Source organism: Ascaphus truei, chromosome 4 (genome assembly GCF_040206685.1).
Source record: "Ascaphus truei isolate aAscTru1 chromosome 4, aAscTru1.hap1, whole genome shotgun sequence".
In the NCBI taxonomy this organism is placed as follows: domain Eukaryota; kingdom Metazoa; phylum Chordata; class Amphibia; order Anura; family Ascaphidae; genus Ascaphus; species Ascaphus truei.
The window spans coordinates 111,529,929-111,551,962 of record NC_134486.1 but is presented as its reverse complement, the minus strand read 5'-3'; the positions used below and the strand labels follow the sequence as shown (position 1 = coordinate 111,551,962).

The following is a 22,034-nucleotide window of genomic DNA, read 5'->3' as shown; positions in this document are numbered from 1 at the left end:
TCATTGAAAGTATGGCCCTTAGGCTGAGTCCCCGCTAGCGGTGAGCGTGCTGCGGTTACTTACATATATAAATATATGTAAGTCTCCGCTCACGCGGTGCGCACGGGCACACGCTCACCCACGCTCGTCGCTTATATAAACAAAAAAAATTACTTCTAGCGTGCTCAATGGCGCCCTCCCCCCTGCGCGCGTGTAAATGCCAGGACACCCAGCGCTCACGCTTGGAGCGCTCTCCAAGCATGAGTGCGCTCAGCGCCAGCGGGGACTCCGCCTTAATGACAGCAGGGCTCTGTGGCTTTCACACATTGTGTTTTGAAACACCAAACTCAAACTCCGGCCGTACGTGACATTGTTCTCGTGGCCTCTCCGTTCTGGAAGAGGTTACAGTGAAAGATGTGCAGCAGTTCCATTTTCCAATATGAATATATCTTGCGTAAAAAGAACCTATTGCCAAAGCTCTTCCTTATTTTGTTAGCAGCATAATGGATAAGGACTGCTCTTAGGGGCCAACATTCAAATTATAGTCTCCCACATGGATGTTTAAATCTTTCAGGCGTGTCACATGACTTGATTCAGCAGACTTTCATGGGTACCAAGATTTACTTTTCAACACAAATGGTCAGTAACATAATACAATGTGTCATAAAAAAAAAAACAAATGTAATTATGGTTTTAATACCACTGACCTGTTTAATCCTAGTGATCTGCATTGCAGGGGGAAGGATTCTGCAGGGTTTTTTAAAGGCGCAATCTCACAAGACCAACAGGAACGAATGGCAGTAACGTTACATGGTGGGGACGGCTAAAAATCTAAGTATAGGGATTTTAAAACAAAAATTCAACAGTGGTTTTAGAATAGTTTGTAAACAATCAAAATAAAAACCTGGGAGTTGTTGCAGTTTGTATTTTCTATCGTGTGCTAATTACGCTCCACCCTTTCATAATTGGTTTACTGATATGGGAGTGAGTGTGAAGCCGATCGCATTAACACTAGACTGAAAGAAACAAGTTTAATAGTCATCGCTGTAATTGAAAATTACCATACCGCTTTAAATACTTGCTTGTATGTAAGCCAATACAAAAGTCACATTATCAACCACTTAGACCAGGGGTGCGCTAACTTTCTGAGCTGCGCCCCCCTGCCTGCTCTACCCTTAGTGTTGTGCCCCCGCTTACCTTTAATCTGGCATCAAATGACACCCGCAGGGGCATGTCACATCACCCCGCGGTATCATTTGACACTGCCTTGCCACGGCGACGCGTCGCCCGAAGCCGGCTGAATTCAGGTATGTGAGCTACAGTGGCCTCGCGCTGGAGAGAGCGTGGCCTCAGTAACCGCCGCACACACCCCCCACCCCCCAAAAAAACCTTGCGCACCATGGGGGACACATCCCCCAGTTTGCATACCTCTTAATTAGATGGTGTTATTAGTCCACTTTGGTCCTAAACCTTTCAGTGGTGGGAGGGTCCTGTAATAAAAGGGACGCTCAACTCCAGTCCAAGCTTCCCCCCAACAGGCCACGTTTTCACAATATCCCTGCTTCAACACAGGTGGCTCAATCAGAGGCTCAGCCTTCAACACCCACCTGTGCTGAAGCTGGGATATCCTGAAAACCCCACGTATCGGGTAAGGGGGGGGGGGGGAGGAGAGAGAGAGATTTAGGACTGGAGTTGAGCATCACTGCTGTAACATATTAACCTCATTGTGATAAACGTAGTCACCTCTGGCAGCAGAAAATGTAGATGGATGCGTTTAATTCCTCTTTTTAACCTGGCTGAAGAAATAGGGCCGTGCACTTTACAGAGATTCTTTCCTCTCCCTTTTATTCATCAACATCCCAGAGATCGCTGCTTGTACGTTTTAGATTTTTGGTACCGAAACAATATGGCTGTCACTCTTTATGGTATCTAATAGTTGACGCTTTGTCATTCAATATTCATAAGAGCTTTTTTTTAAAGTGTTTTGCTTGCCTGCATCTCAAACTTTACTCCGTGGCATCCGTTGCACAGTCCATAACACCCGTTATAGGCTCATATAGGCTCCCCCGTACAAGGCTCTCTGCATGTTCCTTCATTATTTTATCATGTGACATGGCCTTGAAAATAGAGCTGATGGAAACCAAGTAAGAGGAGCCAGAACCGTATCAAAAAGAATAAGTGTAGTAAAAGTACACCCAGTTATGGTCTGAACTGAGTGAACTGTCCTGGAGTGTATGTTCCATATCTGCTGGCCACATTTGTAACACCAGTCCGTAAACCCTGCGTTGCACCACCTCCTGGCATTCCAAGTCCTTGACTAAACGTGCCACCATATGGTGCAGATCCATAATTAAACCCCAGGCCATAAGGCCTCGTCTGGGTGTTCGAGAGGATGACAGGGTTCATATTTTTGCCCGGGGTGTTGAATGCAAATTCTGGAGGTGGGCTACTTAGTTTGGAAGGTGTAGAAGTCATCGGGTTGGAGTCATCACACGTTGTCTTCAAAGGTGGCATCTGAATAATGTGATGCTCAGAAAGGTTCAATATGTTGGGTGGCATCGGACCAGAGGCCAAGACAGGCCTGGCCCACTCATCCTTGAAAATCTGAACTGTCAGAGATGAAACCAATGTATAAAGACGGCTCGTAACGTGAGCAAGTACCATCTGTTCGTTGGCGTCTCTTCGAATTCGTACGTGTACAGATCCGGCCTAAAATGTGCAGGGAAGAAACACACCATGGAACAGGTTCTTGGAAAGAGGCATTTACAATACAGTTCTGGCTGCAAATTGATCACTCTCAGTACAGAGAGTCTTGCAGTTTACCATGTTTGAAGTTACATTACAAATGTCCAAGACTTTTACTCTACAATGTATGTTTATTTCAGTCTAATATTAATAAAATAATTAGACTATGTTTGAGCCCTACAACAACCACTTCAAAATGTGGGCCACCCTACAAATTCTATTGTCCTGAAAAGTACCTTCCTTTGGCAAAATTGTAGGCATTAAAATTGCAAATCTTTTTCGGGAGCTTAAAATGCTGGGAGCTCATGCGAATAAATCTTACCCAGTCATTCCCAGCTAAGCAAGGCTATATTGTAATTCGAATGCAGAGCACAAGGTGTATGCATGGATTAGACATCTCTGCAGGTCTCTTTCTGTAACACACAAGTGTGAACATATAAAGCCGTGTGTTGTAGTCTGCTCCCGTGCTAAGGAAGGTGAATCCATCAGCAACACCCTAACATTTCCAGATTCTTACATGTGTATCATTGTGTTTTGCATTATGACCATGACAGTTACATTTATCTGGTTCTATGTTATAACGTTACTGTCATTTCCATTTCAGAGACTGCAAATACAAATATTCACGTCTCAGACAGGTCTGCAAACCCACCTTTCCCTATTATCTCTTAGCATACAATGCTTCCTTCTGGTCCATTTAAACATGGACCCCTATAAGTTTATGTCGGTCCCATTACACAGCTTTTCAGCACAGCCTGGGTTAAACAAGTGCATAGCCAGTAAACCTACTCACAGACAGCTGTTTCAACCTTTTGGGTCTCAGTGAGAAGGCGCTTACCATGCCCCCTAGTGGCCAACAATGTTATGAGAAACCTAAACAAGCTTTAAGCCCTTGAATGCATCAAGGCAACAGCAAAAGAGCAGCAATCTTCAGGCCAACAATGCACCAGGTGAATGGAAGAAAAATATCCAAATAAAACCAATAGTATTTTTTGTTCGTCACATCTGAAAGTTTTGTTTTCCCCAGACCTACTCTATGTTCGCTTTGGTATATAAACTGCAGACTTTTACACAATGTTATATATTACTTCTAAGTGCAACAAAGGTTTGGAAAAGTGATGTTATGGGTCTGAACAGTAACTCTGCCCTCTGGGATCCGCAATCATTTATGCACAAAATATATAGCACAGTGTATTTAAACAACTTTGGCACATTCGTGGAATAACTCCGAGGCCAAGAGCTTTATTTGTGGAGGAAAAGTTATAACCTTCTGAAAATTGAGATTTTAACTCATGTTCTATGCAAACATTATCAAAACTTTAAGAGGTGCCCAAAAGACCAGGAGATCTATTCACTAATATATAAAACTGTTAATGATGGGAAACTCCCACTGCCGTGGATGGAAGTAAGCAATTGTTAATAATGTATGAACTATTTCACAGCTTAAAAAGGTGTAGTTCTTTCTGCCTGCTCATTTACTTTTCGGTAAAAGGTTTCTTCCCCAGACTAAAAATAGTCTTTCTGATGGTTACCGGTTTTAAAATAGTATGTTTAGTTAATAAGCCTCTCCGACTTTGTAACAATTGGAAATCAAACAGACTTCGCAGAGAATATCAGGAGCCAACTCAAGAGAGCCTCAGGAATTAGGCCGCGTGTATAGTACCGGCGACGGCGTCCGTCACCACCCGGGAAAGTTATAATTTAACTTTCGGCGACAGGTGATTGATTGGTTCAGGGACTGTCAGGTGGCGACAGTCTCTGAAAAATCAAATTTAACCCGCTACCAAATGGTTGTCAATGGTTTTGGTTTCGAGCGACGTCACGTCGCCGCCGCGGGCACTATAAGCGCATCCAGGGGGTAAAAATAAACAGCAAGAGGTTGCCATGTAAACCCCGTACTGCAGGTTTTGGGCCCGTTTACAGAAAAGTAAAATAAACAACTATGAGCAAAATAAAATTAAAATAAAGTCGGTAATCTGCTTTTTATAGGGCATCACACCGATCTAATTTTGGGGATAGGGGAATACACTTCTATGAATGTACACGCTTGTATATTGGCTTTGAAACCTCATGTCTAGCTGAAACCTCATTAAAATGTATAGCACATTACTTCCATAAAATGTGTTAAAATAAAGAAAATAGGAACATTTATAAGCGATATACTTTCTGCTTTTAGTCGATTTGCTGCTCTCTAAATCGGTCAACTAGGAGGAAGTCTAGTTAATGACAGATGTAATACATACCATGGTGCCAAATCCCAGGGTCCAAAAATGTTCATTGCGGACTTCCAGAACACCATCCAGAGTGGAAACCTAACCAATGAGAAACAAATACACCGTTATCAAGGTGTACACACCTAGACAAAGGGCATGTAGCCCGAAACGCGTCGGTGCGTTACTACTGCTCAAAAGGGTCTCTTATGATCCATTAATACATTTTTCTATGTGAAGCCGCCTCCTGATTATTTCTGGCATTGCTCTGCCCTGTCTCTATTCTGCTTATCTAGCTTTTGTGGAATGAAGCACGGCGCTGGATCTACAACGTGGAGTACATGGATTAGTTATGGATACTCACTGAGTGAGTTACCTCAGGTCTGATGTCTTATTGGTCAGTTTGGGGACATACAATGTACAATGTTATTTTTGTGCTTAGACCACAGGCAGCACTAGGTACTAGTTCCCCATTCCCCTGTTATGGAATGAAGATATTTTTTACTATTATATGTAGTCCAATAGTGGAGCACTTACAATATCATAAGAATACAATTAACCTCTGCAGCACCAGTTTGCTACCCTCACTGAAAACAAACTGGTTACAAATAAAGTCAACAATAAAAATAGCACTGCTAATGAGCTAAACCATCATCCTACATATACCAGCATCTACTAAATTGGCTTAGATTGTAAACTTGTCAGGGAAGTTCTTCAAACTTCTGTGCCTAGAGTTCCTAACTGCGATTATAATATCAATGTATATGACAAATAACAGCACATCTGATGAAAAGATTTGGACGGGATTGAACGCTTTGCATCACTACACAACCGTGGATATCCCAACCACCAATCAGACTACATAGCATTCCTATAATAACTGGAGATGAGTGGGTTCAGCTTTTTGGAATCAGACACCCCTGGGCCCGCACCATTTGGAGTAGATTGCTACGGCTCAGGGTGTTGAATTCCCAAAAGCCCGAACTTGCTCATCTCTAATTATAAATGATGTGATTAGGAAGAGGTAGAGGGTTTTATTTTTTAAACTCGCCATCATACCTCTCGAAGAAGTTTATCCAGCTGCCCAATCACATGAGGTGGTGTCGTCTAGAGGGGAAAAAAAAGAAAAGAAGGAAGGGGTGAGGTATAAGTCAGTGGCAGACACTATTTGGGGATTTTTGTACAGCTCTGCGTAGTAAACGGTCTTCCTGTGCGCAATGCATTTAAACATTGTAAAACTTCTACTGTCATACTAAAATGGGAAGCAAACCCGTGATCTCAGTGTTTCCAGTATTTCACTGCACAGCACATTTCCCCAGCCTAAAACTTCAAATGTATTAAGATTAAAGCAGAACTCCAACTACTTTTTATCCCGTCCCCACTATTTGTACAGTATATGGGGACCTCCCATTTCATTGCTAAGTTGCTAACCAGGAAGTTCCCAGAGCTGAAAATAGAGAGTTCAGCTGCAGAGGTCCCCCACCCCCTCCCCAAGAAAGGTAGTTAGGGGGTATTGCTGCCCTTATATACCTGATAGAGACAAGCACAGAATGGGAAAGATTTTCACTAAGCCAAATCAACCTACATTAAAGTCCATTTTGGTGAAATGGGAGTAATGCTTTTTTTTTTAACACCCTACTTCAAAAAAGGTTTGCCATAACTACCGAAAATAAAGAGCCATTTAATTGTGCGAACATGTACTGTAAATAAAGAAATTGGAGCTCGGTACACAATATTGCAGCGGATAATAAGTACTATTTTTGTTTTGTCCCCTGATGGACAGTTTCACGTGGATATATTTTCTTTTATTAATATAATGGGTACAGGCATACCCCACATTAATGTCACAATGGTTCCAGAGCATGTATGTAAAGCGCAAATTACCTTAAAGTGAAGCACTACCTTTTTCCCCACTTATCGATGCATGTACTGTACTGCAATCGTCATACGTGCATAACTGATGTTAATAACGCATTTGTAACATGCTCTACAGTCTCCCCGCTTGCTCAGTGTCACGGGAGACCAAGACTAATACCTGGGATCAATATCGCCAGACAGAACACGAGCGTTTATAAAATTAATTTATTGGAAAAACATATCCACAACTATACAAAAGACACAAACATCACACATACCCAACTGGGGAAAACCCTGCCTAACTAGTCGCAGGGACCTACTTGCAGAGATTTCCCCTGTTCTCTTTCTCTTTGCCCAATGCCTACAGGACTGGTTTTCAGGCCTGAGACCAGCTTTGGATTGGACACTGCAGTTTCTCCCTGTCACAGCAAAACCTCTGTAACTTTCTGCAGGCTCTGTCTGCTAGGAGTCTCCCTCCCCACCTTTTTATATACTTAAAACCATAATATTGCAACACTCAGGGCCAGGAGCTGCCTACATGCCCAGCCCTGATTGGTGGGTAGAACTGCAACATAACATTTGCAACAATTCTACTGCAAACATATTAACCCCTGATTGTATTGTATTGTATTGTAAGTCTTTATTTATATAGCGCCATAAATGTACATAGCGCTTCACAGTAGTAATACATATCATATAAATAACAAATAATATAAATAACAGATCATGGGAATAAGTGCTTCAGACATACTGTAAAAGTAACATTAAGGAAGGAGTCCCTGCTCCGAGGAGCTTACAATCTAATTGGTAGGTAGGGAGAACGTACAGAGACAGTAGGAGGGAATACTGGTAAGTGCGTCTGCAGGGGGCCAAGCTTTATGTGTCATGTGTCCATGATTATCCAGTGCTACTCATATGCTTCTTTAAGCAGATGTGTCTTAAGGTGGGTCTTAAAGGTGGATAGCGAGGGGGCTAGTCGGGTATTGAGGGGAAGGGCATTCCAGAGGTGTGGGGCAGAAAGTGAGAAAGGTTTAAGGCGGGAGAGAGCTTTAGATACAAAGGGGGTAGAAAGAAGACATCCTTGAGCAGAACGCAAGAGTCGTGATAGTGCATAGCGAGAAATTAGGGCTGAGATGTAATGAGGGGCAGAAGAATGTAAAGCTTTAAAAGTGAGCAGGAGAATTTAGTGTGAGATACGTGATTTAATCGGAAGCCAGGAGAGGGATTTCAGGAGGGGAGATGCGGAGACAGATTTAGGAAAGAGTAGAGTTATTCTGGCAGCAGCGTTTAGGATAGATTGTAGGGGAGACAGGTGAGAGGTAGGAAGGCCGGACAGCAGGAGGTTGCAGTAATCGAGACGTGAGAGAATGAGGGCCTGAGTCAGAGTTTTAGCAGTTGAGTAACAGAGGAAAGGGCGTATCTTTGTGATATTGCGGAGGGAAAAGCAACAAGTTTTAGAAACGTTTTGAATATGAGAAGAGAATGAGAGAGAGGAATCAAGTGTGACCCCTAGGCAGCGTGCTTGGGCTACTGGGTGAATGATCGTATTTCCAATAGCAATGTGGAAGGAGGTAGTAGGGCCCGGTTTGGGAGGAAGTATAAGGAGCTCTGTTTTTGCCATGTTAAGTTTCAGTCGGCGGATGGCCATCAAGGATGATATTCCAGAGAGGCATTCAGAAACTTTGGTCTGTATAGCAGATGTAAGGTCAGGGGTTGAAAGGTAAATTTGTGTGTCATCAGCATAGAGGTGATATTTAAACCCAAAAGATGTGATTAGGTCACCTAGAGAGAGTGTGTAGAGAGAAAAGAGAAGGGGTCCCAGGACAGAGCCCTGGGGTACCCCCACAGAGAGATCAATAGAGGAGGAGGAGGTGTTAGCAAAAGAGACATTGAAGGTACGATGGGAGAGGTAAGAGGAGATCCAGGATAAAGCTTTGTTCCGAATACCAAGCGTATGGAGAATGTGAAGGAGAAGAGGGTGGTCCACGGTGTCGAATGCTGCAGAGAGGTCGAGTAATATGAGCAGAGTGTAATGACCTCTGTCTTTGGCAGCGTGGAGGTCGTCAGTTATTTTAGTGAGGGCTGTTTCAGTAGAGTGAGCAGTGCGGAAGCCAGATTGTAGAGGGTCTAGGACAGAATAGGTGTTGAGAAAGTGTAGCAATCGAGAGAATACAAGACGTTCAAGGAGTTTGGAGGCAAAAAGGCAGGAGGGAGACAGGTCGATAGTTAGAAGGACAGATAGGGTCAAGCTTGCTGTTTTTGAGTAATGGTATAACGGTTGCATGCTTGAAGGATGAAGGAAAGGTACCAGAGTAGAGGGAAGAGTTAAAGATCTGTGTGAGCATAGGGATTATAGAAGGAGCAAGAGGTTTTAGGAGATGGGAGGGAATGGGATCAAGAGGGCAAGTGGTAGAAGGAGAAGAGGAGATCAGCAGTGATACATCCTCCTCCGAGATAGCAGAAAAAGAATCAAGAAAGGCAGGAGGAGAGTTGGGAAGCATTGTGGGATGGGAGGAGGCAACAGATGGGATGTTCTGCCGTATGGACTCCACCTTTTCCTTAAAAAAGTCAGCAAAGTCCTGAGGTGAGATGGAGGAAGAAGAGGAGGCAGCTGAGGGTGGTCCGAGTAGAGAGTCAAAGACAGAAAAGAGACGGCGTGGGTTAGACTTGTGTGTGTTGATTAGTGATGAAAAGTAGGTTTGTTTAGCCTGAAAGAGGGCAGAGTTGAAACAGGATAGCATAAATTTGTAGTGAATGAAGTCTGCGAGCGTATGAGATTTCCTCCAGACGCGTTCAGAGGAACGAGTGGAGGAACGCAGCATGCGTGTGTGGGAGTTTAGCCAGGGTCTGGGGTTAGAAGGGTGAGGACGGCAGAGAGAAAGCGGGGCATGAAGATCAAGAGAGGAAGATAAGGCAGAGTTGTAGTTCCTGACCAGGTTGTCAGGGTCTGAAGCAGAACTGAGAGAGGAGAGGGAGGAACGTAAATTGGAATCAAGAGCTGGTAGGTTAATAGAGCGCCGGTTTCTGCAAAAACGAGGGCGAGATGGAGATGGAGATAAGCGAGAGAGAGAAAATGAGATGAGGTGATGGTCGGAGAGAGGAAAAGGGGAAATGGAGAAATCGGAGAGAGAGAAGTTTTTAGTGAAAACCAGGTCTAAGTAGTGGCCATCCTTGTGGGTGCTGGATGCAGTCCACTGTTGAAGGCCAAAAGAAGAGGTTAGAGAAAGAAAGCAGGAAGCCCAAGAGAGAGAGGGGTCATCAATGTGGCAATTGAAGTCCCCAAGGAGAAGAACAGTGGAGTCTGAGGAGAGAAAGAAAGAGAGCCAGGATTCAAAGTGAGAGAGAAAGGCAGAAGGGGGATGAGTAGAGGTAGGTGGGCGATAGATGACCGCCACATGGACCGGGAGGGGAGAGAAGATCTGGACTGTGTGAACCTCAAACGAGGGAAAAGCAAGAGAGGGGGGAATAGAAACTGTTCGGTAACGGCAGAGAGGAGAGCAGGAGCCCCACGCCTCCACCCCTGCCACCAGAGCGCGGAGTGTGGGAGAAGGAAAGGCCACCATAGGAGAGGGCAGCTTCCAGAGCAGAGTCAGACTGAGTGAGCCAGGTCTCAGTTATAGCAAAGAGAAGCAGGGAGTGAGAGAGAAAGAAGTCATGCACAGAGAGGAACTTGTTAGAGAGGGAGCGAGCATTCCAAAGGGCACAGGAGAAAGGGAGAGAGGAGGGAGGGTGGCAGGGGATGGGTATGAGGTTAGAGGGGTTGACACCAGAAGGAGTAGAAGTTGCATGTGGAAGGCGAGGACGAGAGCAAGTAGAAATAAGGCAGAGACCAGGATTGGGAGAGATATCCCCAGAAGCAAGGAGGAGGTGCATATATATCTTATACTATATTAGTGAAAGCACTGTATGTTTGCCTGCCTGCCTGCATGCATGCATGCCTGCCTGCTGGATGTCCGGTGTCCCTAGCGGCAATCTCATTGGTCCCTTGGCCCGCCCGCCCCCGCACACCTCTCATTGGCCTCACACACTCACACCACCCCCTTGGCCCGCCCCCCACACCTCTCATTGGCCTGAGGCGGAGTGACGGGCCAAAGGTCCAAAAAAATAAATAAAACACACACACACACACACACACACACACACACACACACACACACCTCTCTCCCCTCTCCAAATCACCTTTTCCCCCTCCCCAGCGGCATCACCTCTTCCCCCTCCCCAGCGGCATCACCTCTTCCCCCTCCCCAGCGGCATCACCTCTTCCCCCTCCCCAGCGGCATCACCTCTTCCCCCTCCCCAGCGGCATCACCTCTCCCCGCTCCAAATCACCTCTCCCCCCTCCAAATCACCTCTCCCCGCTCCAAATCACCTCTCCCCGCTCCAAATCACCTCTCCCCGCTCCAAATCACCTCTCCCCCCTCCCCGCTCCAAATCACCTCGCTTCCCGCAGCTGCCACGCGGCGCGTAAGATGGCGGACCCCCTTCCTCCCTCGCGGCGCCGAGTCAGACGGTGGCGGCGGCCGGAAGTACAGGTAGGTGTCGCTCCCCACCTCCGGCGCCAAACGGAACTGAGAAAGGGCGCATCAACTGAGAGGTGTGTGTGTGTGTGTGTGTGTGTGTGTGTGTGTGTGTGTGTGTGTGTGTGTCACTGTCCACTGCCCCCCCCTCCTGTCCACTGCGTCCCCCCTCCTGTCCACTGCGTCCCCCCTCCTGTCCCCCCTCCTGTCCACTGCCCCCCCTCCTGTCCACTGCGTCCCCCCTCCTGTCCACTGCCCCCCCTCCTGTCCACTGCCCCCCCCTCCTGTCCACTGCCCCCCCCTCCTGTCCACTGCGTCCCCCCTCCTGTCCACTGCGTCCCCCCTCCTGTCCCCCCTCCTGTCCCCCCTCCTGTCCACTGCCCCCCCTCCTGTCCACTGCGTCCCCCCTCCTGTCCACTGCGTCCCCCCTCCTGTCCACTGCCCCCCCTCCTGTCCACTGCCCCCCCCTCCTGTCCACTGCCCCCCCCCTCCTGTCCACTGCCCCCCCCCTCCTGTCCACTGCCCCCCCCCTCCTGTCCACTGCCCCCCCCTCCTGTCCACTGCCCCCCCCCTCCTGTCCACTGCCCCCCCCTCCTGTCCACTGCCCCCCCCTCCTGTCCACTGCCCCCCCCCCTCCTGTCCACTGCCCCCCCCCTCCTGTCCACTGCCCCCCCCCCTCCTGTCCACTGCCCCCCCCCCCTCCTGTCCACTGCCCCCCCCCTCCTGTCCACTGCCCCCCCCCCCTCCTGTCCACTGCCCCCCCCCTCCTGTCCACTGCCCCCCCCTCCTGTCCACTGCCCCCCCCTCCTGTCCACTGCCCCCCCCCTCCTGTCCACTGCCCCCCCCCTCCTGTCCACTGCCCCCCCCCTCCTGTCCACTGCCCCCCCCTCCTGTCCACTGCCCCCCCCCTCCTGTCCACTGCCCCCCCCCTCCTGTCCACTGCCCCCCCCTCCTGTCCACTGCCCCTCCCCCTCCTGTCCACTGCCCCCCCCCCTCCTGTCCACTGCAGGAAATGCAGGGGGAGGAATCCATGCCTTTGAGGCGCCCCCCCCCCTCCCTTTGACGCCCCCCCCCTCCCTTTGACGCCCCCCCCTCCCTTTGACGCCCCCCCTCCCTTTGACGCCCCCCCCTCCCTTTGACGCCCCCCCCCCTCCCTTTGACGCCCCCCCCCCTCCCTTTGACGCCCCCCCCCCTCCCTTTGACGCCCCCCCCCTCCCTTTGACGCCCCCCCCCTCCCTTTGACGCCCCCCCCTGCCTTTGACGCCCCCCCCCCTGCCTTTGACGCCCCGCGCGCACACACTGACTGACTGCCGCACGCACGCACACACTGACTGACGCGCACACAAAGCCTGACTGACGCACGCACACACTGACTGAGGCACACACTGACTGTGTGTGCGTCAGTCAGTCTGTGTGTGTTTGTGTTTCTGCCTCAGACTCACTGACGCGCGAGCAAACACACACTGACTGACGCACACACGCTACATGAAGCTGTAAAGGAGGGAGGGAGGGGGGGGACTGGATTGATGTGAATGGGGGACAAACAGAGAGAGGGGGGAGGAGAGAGAGGAACGGGAACATTACATCCCGGGCAACGCCGGGTCTCTCAGCTAGTAATATATATAATACACACACACGGCATTGCCCAGGATGTAAATCCATAATAGGTAGTATTATTTATAAATAGGGGAGCAATAGGTTGACTATTTGGTGGAAAGGTTGTATAATAATGGTGAAAAGAAAGATGTAAGAAAATGTAATACGATATTTAAAAATGGTTTATTGTAAACACACCACAGTAGAATCGATATTTTGGTGACATAAGTGATGTCAAAATGTGAGGCGTGTGTCCCGCTAGGGTGTGAGATGGCGGGTGGGTGTTCAGTATGGGTGGCGCGTGGGTAGTGAGTGCTGGCTGTGGTTGGGGGTTCTGCTAGGGTGTGAGGCGGCGGGTGTGTGGTGAGTACGGTCGGCGGCTGGTCAGTGATATCGGTGCGTAGGGGCGGGATGCGGCAGGTGTGTCAAGTGTGGAGGGTGGGAGAGAGGCGGCGGGTGTGACAGTGCGTGCGGCGGCTGTGGGGTGCAGGGGTGTGAGGCGGGCGGGCGAAAGGCAGAGGCGGGGGTAGGGGAGGTGAAATGGGGGGGAGGGGAGGTGAAGGGAGGGGAAGGGAAAGGAGGGAATGGGGAGAGGGGAAGGGAACGGAGGGAATGGGGAAGGGAAAGGAGGGAATGGGGAAGGGAAAGGAGGGAATGGGGAAGGGAAAGGGAAAGGAGGGAATGGGGAAAGGGAAAGGAGGGAATGGGGAAAGGAGGGAATGGGAAGGGAAAGGAGGGAATGGGGAAAGGGAAAGGAGGGAATGGGGAAGGGAAAGGAGGGAATGGGGAAAGGGAAAGGAGGGAATGGGGAAGGGAAAGGAGGGAATGGGGAAGGGAAAGGAGGGAATGGAGAAGGGAAAGGAGGGAATGGAGAAGGGAAAGGGAAAGGAGGGAATGGGGAAGGGAAAGGGAAAGGAGGGAATGGGGAAAGGGAAAGTAGGGAATGGGGAAGGGAAAGGGAAAGGAGGGAATGGGGAAGGGAAAGGGAAAGGAGAGAATGGGGAAGGGAAAGGAGGGGGGAGGGGAAGGGAAAGGAGGGGGGAGGGGAAGGGAATGGAGGGGAGGAGGGGAAGGGAACGGAGGGGGAAGGGAGGGAGAAGGGGAGAGGTGAAGGGAAAGGAGGTGAAGAGGGGGGGGGAGAGGTGAAGGGGGGAGAGGTGAAGGGGGAAGAGGTAAGGCTGGAGAGGTAAGGGGAGAGGTAAGGGGGGGGAGAGGTAAGGGGGGAGAGGTAAGGGGGGAGAGGTAAGGGGGGGAGAGGTAAGGGGGGGAGAGGTGGAGGTGAAGGGAGGGGTGGAGGTGAAGGGAGGGGTGGAGGTGAAGGGAGGGGTGGAGGTGAAGGGGGGTGGGAAGGTGAAGGGGGGTGGGAAGGTGAAGGGGGTGGGAAGGTGAAGGGGGTGGGAAGGTGAAGGGGTGTGGGAAGGTGAAGGGGGGGGGGGAAGTGACAATGTATGTATCCTGCTCCTCCTTCCGCCCGATCCCCCGCTGTCTCGGCTGTCGTCCGTCCGCTGATGTGTAGCAGACGGAGGTGCGTGCACGTGGCGGCAGGAATCGCCATGTGTACTCATGGCCTAGGCGGGAGGTGAGTCGGGAGGGCTGAAATTGCCGGTGTTCGGGTGACGGGGATTAGTATTTTATTTCCCCTGTCCACCCCGCTCCCTCCCCGTTCGGCCGCTCCTTCCCCCGTTCCGCCCCCCCCCGTATCATTCCGTGTGCGGGGGATGTTCCTAGGCGGCAGGTGATGCGGGAGGCAGAAGCGCTTACTCTACCGGACGGCCGCTCCCCGCTTGCTCCCGGCCGGTTGATGCGAGAGGCGCCGGGGTGTGAGGCGGCGGCCCGGCGGCAGGGGTGTGAGCTGGGAGGCGAGGCTGGAGGCGCAGGGGTTTGAGCGGCGGGCCGGCGGCAGGGGTGTGACCTGGAAGGGGAGGCCGGAGGCGCAGGGGTGCGAGGCGGCGGCAGCAATGTGAGCTGGGAAAGGAGACCAGAGGCGCAGGGTGTGAGGCGGTGGTTCAGTTGCTTACCTGAGCGGGAGGCTGCGGCTGGTGCACGTGGTGGCGAGTGTGTGCAAGAGTGGGTTAGACTCTTAAAGCGCACTGGCCAATAAGAGCCGTGGGGGAGCGTTTACTTTTTGGCACACAATAAAAAAGGTGTATAGTCTATGTGTGGAAGATATAAGCGCAAGGTGCGGTCTCATCACAGTGAGACTTCAATGACACGTGGACTGTTTTGGCTTCCAGTGTATGAACTCATTAAAACAAAAAATACCAGCTTACAGAATCTACCACCGTCTACCAGAGACCAAGGATACATGTCCTTGACGTCATTAACTTTCTTCAAGATCAAAGACAAATGGGAGACACGCACGTTCCATGGTTTTGTACGTTTTAATAACAATAAAGAGAATAATAGAAGGATTGCACTCACAAACGAAACAGAAAAAGATGCTCGGCTGCAGTCACAAGAATCACAAGGGGATCAGCGTTGTAACGTTATCTTTAAGCTCAAGTTACCAACGGATAGCTACCCGGAAGTGATCTAGCGATATAGATCCAGTCCTCAAGAGCCAATAAATAGGTCCAGTTTACAGGATATCCCTGTTCAGCACAGGTGGCTCAATCAAAAACCAAGCCACTGGTTGAGCCAGGTAGGATCCCGATTGGCTAATATGTATACAAGCCAGGGTACTTAAATGAGTGCCGTGGGATCCTAAGGCCATCCCCTGAAGAAGTGTCAAGGCGACACAAACGCGTTGTGGTGAAGGCAAAGCAGCGACGGGACGCACGCGACGACGGATACCCGGAAGCTGCAAGTACAGTACACCACGAGGACGCAGACTGAGAAGTTAAGTGCTGGTAGCTACATATCATCTGTGCAGCCGGACTTTTTTCCTTTTAACATCAAGGGACACTTAGGATGTGGGGTCTCAGTATAGAGCTTGTTGCTTTATATGTGGCACTCCGATCACTGGATCTATTAGGATTTGTTTTATTTAATGTGAGAGATATGCGTTTTTCACTATTTGATTTATAAAGTATCATTACAGGCATACCCCGCATTAACATACGCAATGGGGACCGGAGCATGTATGTAAAGCGAAAATGTACTTAAAGTGAAGCACTACCTTTTTCCCACTTATCGATGCATGTGCTGTACTGCAATCGTCATATATGTGCATAACTGATGTAAATAACGCGTGTGTAACAGGCTCTATAGTCTCCCCTCTTGCGCACAGCTTCGGTGCAGGTAGGGAGCGGGTATTGCTGTTCAGGACATGCAGACAGGCGCATGCGTGAGCTGCCGTTTGCCTATTGGGCGACATGTACTTACTCGCGAGTGTCCTTACTCGCGAGTGTCCTTAAAGCGAGTGTCCTTAAACCGGGGTATGCCTGTATATTATTAATTCAGTCTTTGTTTTGTCTCTTTTTGCCCCCCTTGTGTGTGTGTATGTATTTGGAAGTGCCCCGCTGATCATGGGAGACTGGGAGCAGCGAGGAGAAAAACGCGGGTCTTAGAAGAGAGAGGAATTAAAGTGACAGCGCACACTGACTTTTTTGCTGTACACCGATTGAGCCACCTGTGCTGAAGCAGGGATATCCTAAAAACCTGACCTGTTGGTAGCTCGAGGACAGAAGTTTGCTACCCCTGATATAGATTAACACAGGGCTGAAGAGGTTGCCAAAAAACGTATGCTTTACAAAAGCCGTTCAATCGAGGAGTAACGTGCAGTGTCACCGACTTAATCTGCCTCCGCAACTGTGCAGGGTTTAATAACGTGTGATAACGCGCTTACCTGGAGTAAAACCTTGCCACTGTATACGCTCATTGGATACATGGTGCCAAATGTCATCACAGCAATGGCGATTGCAGAGGCCGTGTCCACAGCAAAATAGTTACTATGGAGGATACAAGAGCAACATATCAGTGCACATTTGTACAAAAAAAAACAACCTTACAGGCTCAGTTCCAGACAGGCAGGGTAGGTAGGACTTTAAGGTGTAATAACAGAGCATTGTTTAGCAGTACTGCTCCATAATCAAAGGTTTGCTTAACATCGCTTCAAATGCTCAACAGCAAAAGAACAAAAAAATAAAACAAAAAAAGTTAAATATATAGTACGTTTGTAAGGGAGCCAATACCTAAGAAAGAGGAATGGAATTACTGCAATAATGGCATGAGCGGGACATAGAAATAATTATTATACAATTGTATGTCATCAGAAGAAAGTCTCATGTGATGACTTACATTTATAATGGTACAATAAAGGTCAACACATTCTTAAAAAAAAAAAAATGTGTTAAAATGATAAACTATCCATAAGTTTTTTGTTTTTTAAAATAGTATAAGAATGTAAATGTTTGTCTCCCAATACAAAGCATTTGTGAGCTCCACTTTGACACTGCTCCCATAATTGCCTATAGCAAGGGGATCTATCCTTCTCGGGACTACTTACATTGTCTTATGAAGAACACTATGCTTACTTGGCATCCTACATAGAAAGATACACCGCAGTCAGCACTAACGCCAATAGAAAAGTCCCTGTCTGCAGGAGAGCGAGCTGCCTGCATATCGACAGCTACCAAGGATCCCCACTGAAGTCTCAACCACCAGTGTGAAAGCCCCTGCTCGAGACCACTCCCCTTTGCACCGACATTGTACACCGTTGTCTACTGTATTTCATATTGTAAAGCACTAAGCCACATCAGTTAGATACAAGAATGAAAAAGTGAGTCACTTACTTTATTTCAATTAACATGTATGTTATGCAAAGAGCGAGGGCTCCAGCGATGTCAATTAAACAAAAGGATTCATCCGAGGGAGGAAGATGCTGCTGAGACCTGGGATGATCCCGCACAAACTGCGATGAGGAAAAGGATATGGTGCAAATAAATAAATAAATGAGTTCACATGACATTAAAAAAAAAGGAGGTATGAAAGAAATGCAATATGCTGCTCACTGGCACAGTGGCCTTGAACTGGGGAAAAGGAATACCTAGAAGGGGATATAAAAAGGAGACCTGCACATCTGGCCACTAGATTATTTCATGTTGCAATATGGTGTACCATAAGTACAAAGGCATATGCATAATAATACGATATAGTGGCCACTGGCCAGGTCTCCTTTTCACATCACAACAGCAATACTACGTTCTCCCTATGTATATGTAAAGCATGTGACAATGCATTATTGTACATGCTTACGTAAGCTGCCAATCGTTTGGTACTCCTGTTATAAATCTGTCAAAATCCTGATTGTGTGCCTAACACAGTGGTTTCCAACCTTTTTTGGTTAAGGAACACTACGCAAAATTCTGAGGAAACCCAACCCTCTGGAATAGTAACTCTGTGATCAGATGCATTGTAAATTCTTCTGTATTTGGTACAGTTTTCAAAAATGAGCAGAAAATTGAGGGGAACCGTTTAGGGACAGCCGGGGGACTCAAGGGTCCCTAGAAACCCTGGTTGACAAACACTGGCCCGCCTTTCAGTTTCAATCAATCCTTCAGTCTTTGTAACTCAGCAGCTACAACGTATTCTTATATTACTAAGGCAACATTATCTATTGTTACAGTTTGCAGCTCAAACTGCTGGGAACATTTGCAAAAAATTATCACAAAACAGGAAAGTGTTGCAAATATCTTGCACTGCTGGGGAGGTGTGCAAAAGCCTGCTTAGAAATCAAAGGATGCTTTAATGCTCATTCAAAATGGCATTAAGAGATACAAAAATGTAAACGCAGTATTATCTAATACTACAGAACTGATTAATTTTTTTTAAACCTAAGAATTTACGTGTTTTGCTGCTTTAATGGTAAGTGACCACGGTCACTGCGTGAGCAGCATATGGCATTTCTTTCATATCTCAGATACATTGTAACATTTCAGTTTGTTCACAGAATGTGTTTTCTGGGGGAATATAAATGACATTTTGTTTTGATACTAAAAAGGTGCCCATATCCAGTATGACGGGATATTCTTTGCAACTACAGTATTAACAAGAACATTAAAAAAAAATTATACTCTGACATTGTAACATGCCCAAGAACACAAATTTCACATTTGCCAGGCTCCAGTTTTGGTTGGGAAGCTATTCACCACTGTTTATACCTGGTAAACAATATGAAACAGCTCCCAAAATATACTCGTTCCAATTAGTAGTGGAATTTATTATTAAAGGTCTACTTTTGTGTATATGCTTTTATGACATTAAATTGCACAATAAAGGCACACACTTGTTAAAGAGTTGCATGTAACACATTGAGAGAAAGACATGACATGCATTGCCAGGATTTCCAGCAGCAAATGCCACCTGCAGCTTTTCTCCCCAAGTGTTCGATCCATTTGTTTTGCTGGCACAGTAAATATAACATGTACCTATAACGTGTTTATTGTAAGCAATCTTCTACAGTTAACATCCATGTGCACTTTTTACCTCAACACAATGTGTTGAAGATTTGGCCAATTCTATTCCGAATTCAGAAATATTCAGGTCCCAGAGGGACAATGCTGTGGGTTTGTCACTAGTGCCAATCTCTGCAGAACACTGGATTCACGAGTAGCAATAGCTAGATCTCGTTTGTATATACCTTCATCGTAACTACATTTACCTCACATATAACCTACCTTCGGCTCAGATCGGCAACATGTTCCTGAAGCCAACTTGTGCTAGCAGCTGCATGAGAGAGACATGAGTAAAACGCAGAGCTACGACGTGTTGCCATGAACATTCAGGTATGTTCACCTTCAAATGGTAAATAGTATTACACTGATCGAGCAGTTCACACCTTGCAAATCTAGCACACGTAGAGAGACTAAACCAGCACACGCAGAATGAGAAACATCCATCTCTATGGTAAGAAATGTTCACATGCGCTGGTGTTCTTGCCCAGATAAACCCATTAGCAACAATGGTATAATAATCATAGCAATTGCTACCTACATCCTACTTATAAACTACTGACAAGTCACAGAAAAAGGATCCAATGGGGACCAAAAAGTTTTAATGTTAAATGTCAATTTGCACAACATAGGTACCCTTACTATAAATGGGGTGCTGCTCCATTTAGCGGGCACATTATGGCCGGGGGCAAAGTATGAAGGTGCTAAGGGGTACAAAGCCAGAGCACCGCTACTTTATTCTTTGACACACAGCTCAACCCCGTTATAACGCGATCCGTTACAACGCGAATCTGCTTATAACACGATGCAAGCGTGGCTCCCAATTTTCGGATGTAGGCGTACTTTACAACACGATTATTGGTGTCTTAAAAACTTTATTGTACAATGCATACAATTGTACATTATTTCTAATGCGATCCGCTTATAACGCGATGTGATTCTTTGAACCCCAAGCACAGCTGTTGCATGGGGATTGAGCTGCAGTACCATTTTAATTAGAGGGGGGTAGGGGGGGGGGAAAGATGCATTTTTACAAAGCTTCTCCCACTCTTTCTGAAGTATATGTATATTAAACCATTCTAACACAAGATCCAAAAACCTTTGCCTCAATGACCAACAATGCACTCTTATAAAGCCTAGAATGTATTTGAAGTCATGTATCGTGCCACTACTTTCTTATGGCACTTTCACCAATGAATATGAACCTTTACAAGGATTTTCCACGTCACCCCCTTTGTGTTGTGCACGTATTACTTATAAACATGCACAACTTCAACTCCACTAAAGACACAAACTGGATGCTATATATACACAGTATGAGCCATTAGTCAACAAAAGGACCTACCTTCGGAAACATAAGCAAACGGTTTATTCCGAATAGAAAGCATTGAAAATAAGTTGAAAAACAGGGCTACAAATGTTCCCACCAGCAGACGGCCTCTGTAAGACAAATTAGATTTGTTTTACTGTGTTTCCATGACTGTATTTAGACCAGTGATATAAGTTCAGCTGTCAGGGTATGGTTACGGTCTTCATTTGCAAATACATTTAGTACATCTAACATGCTTTTGTCCACTCCAAAAAAAAAATCATATTTAACAGGCCGACAATTTATCTAAAGCATGTCTATGGAAATTCTCAAACTACACATAATATAGAGGTCATACTACGGGATCTGAAAGACGTCTAAACTAGAACCATATCATTTTGTTGTTAGGAAGTCACAATATTCACAAAATGTGAAAACCTTGCACATGCTAACAGAAACAACGAGATACTACTAAATTCAATTAGCAAAAGCTATTCAAGTTTCAATGGAAAAGAAAAACCTTACGTGTGTATCTCTGGCTGCTGTACAAATCTTTCAACACTAGAAAACAAAACGCACAAAAATAGAATCACTTATTTTTCCTTGAAATGTTTGCCATCCTGTCCTAAATATACAGTTCAACTATACCCGACTTACTATTCAGGCTAACAGGTCTAAGAAGGAAGCGTGTATGTGTGCATGTCTATCTGTATATAAAAACACATGCAAGAGGACATTCCAGCTTCCATCCAAAAGAGTCAATTAAGGCAGGTGTTTGCAAATGCAATCTTCAAGCCCCTCCCCCTCCCTCGCTCCAACAGGTCAGGTTTTCAAATGTTTAATGTTTTAAGGATATGCCTGCTTCAACACAGGTGTCTCAAAGACTGAGCCTCTGATTGAGCCACCTGTGCTGAAGCAGGGATATCCTGAAAACCTGACCGGTTGTGGGGAGGGGGGGGTCTTGAGGACTTAAGTCGAGAACCTCTGACTTAAGGTAATGTGCACTGACTGTATTAAGCTGTAAGACACCTTATAGTTCCTAGTCACTTCAATGGACCATATGGTGCCTTCGGACAGTGGAGCTCAACTGCAGGCCACAATCCACAACACCCGCCTCCCCATAGGTAGCTCAGTAAAAAAAGAGCCTGCTTCAGCACAATCAGTGGCTCAATCAGTGGCTCAGTCAGCATACAGCCACTTGTACTAAAGCAGGGATATCCGGAAAAAATGCTGACCTGTGGGGAGGGTCAGGGTGTCTTGAGGACTGGCATTAAGCACCACTGTTTTAGGGCATAACACTGCTTGCCAAATATGACCTTCTCTCCTCCAGGCTAGCAACCTATCTTTTATCACATTTCACTTGTAATGTTACACCACAAACACACATGTTGAAAATCAAGCCGTTTGCCAACAAGTTAATGCTTACTTA

The 22,034-nt window shown here is 47.1% G+C and overlaps 1 protein-coding gene across 1 annotated transcript in view; it reads right to left on the bottom strand.

Moving 5' to 3' along the window:
- Nucleotides 1-581: 581 nt before the first annotated feature.
- Nucleotides 582-22,034, bottom strand: part of SLC30A6 (solute carrier family 30 member 6) — a 30,287-nt gene continuing 8,834 nt past the window's right edge. Inside the window, 9 exon segments of the mRNA XM_075596441.1 lie at nucleotides 582-2,688; nucleotides 4,968-5,036; nucleotides 5,994-6,041; nucleotides 16,692-16,794; nucleotides 17,638-17,698; nucleotides 17,701-17,756; nucleotides 19,522-19,570; nucleotides 20,642-20,736; nucleotides 21,131-21,166. Coding sequence (XP_075452556.1) covers nucleotides 2,179-2,688; nucleotides 4,968-5,036; nucleotides 5,994-6,041; nucleotides 16,692-16,794; nucleotides 17,638-17,698; nucleotides 17,701-17,756; nucleotides 19,522-19,570; nucleotides 20,642-20,736; nucleotides 21,131-21,166 — 1,027 coding nt within the window. The 3' untranslated portion in view covers nucleotides 582-2,178.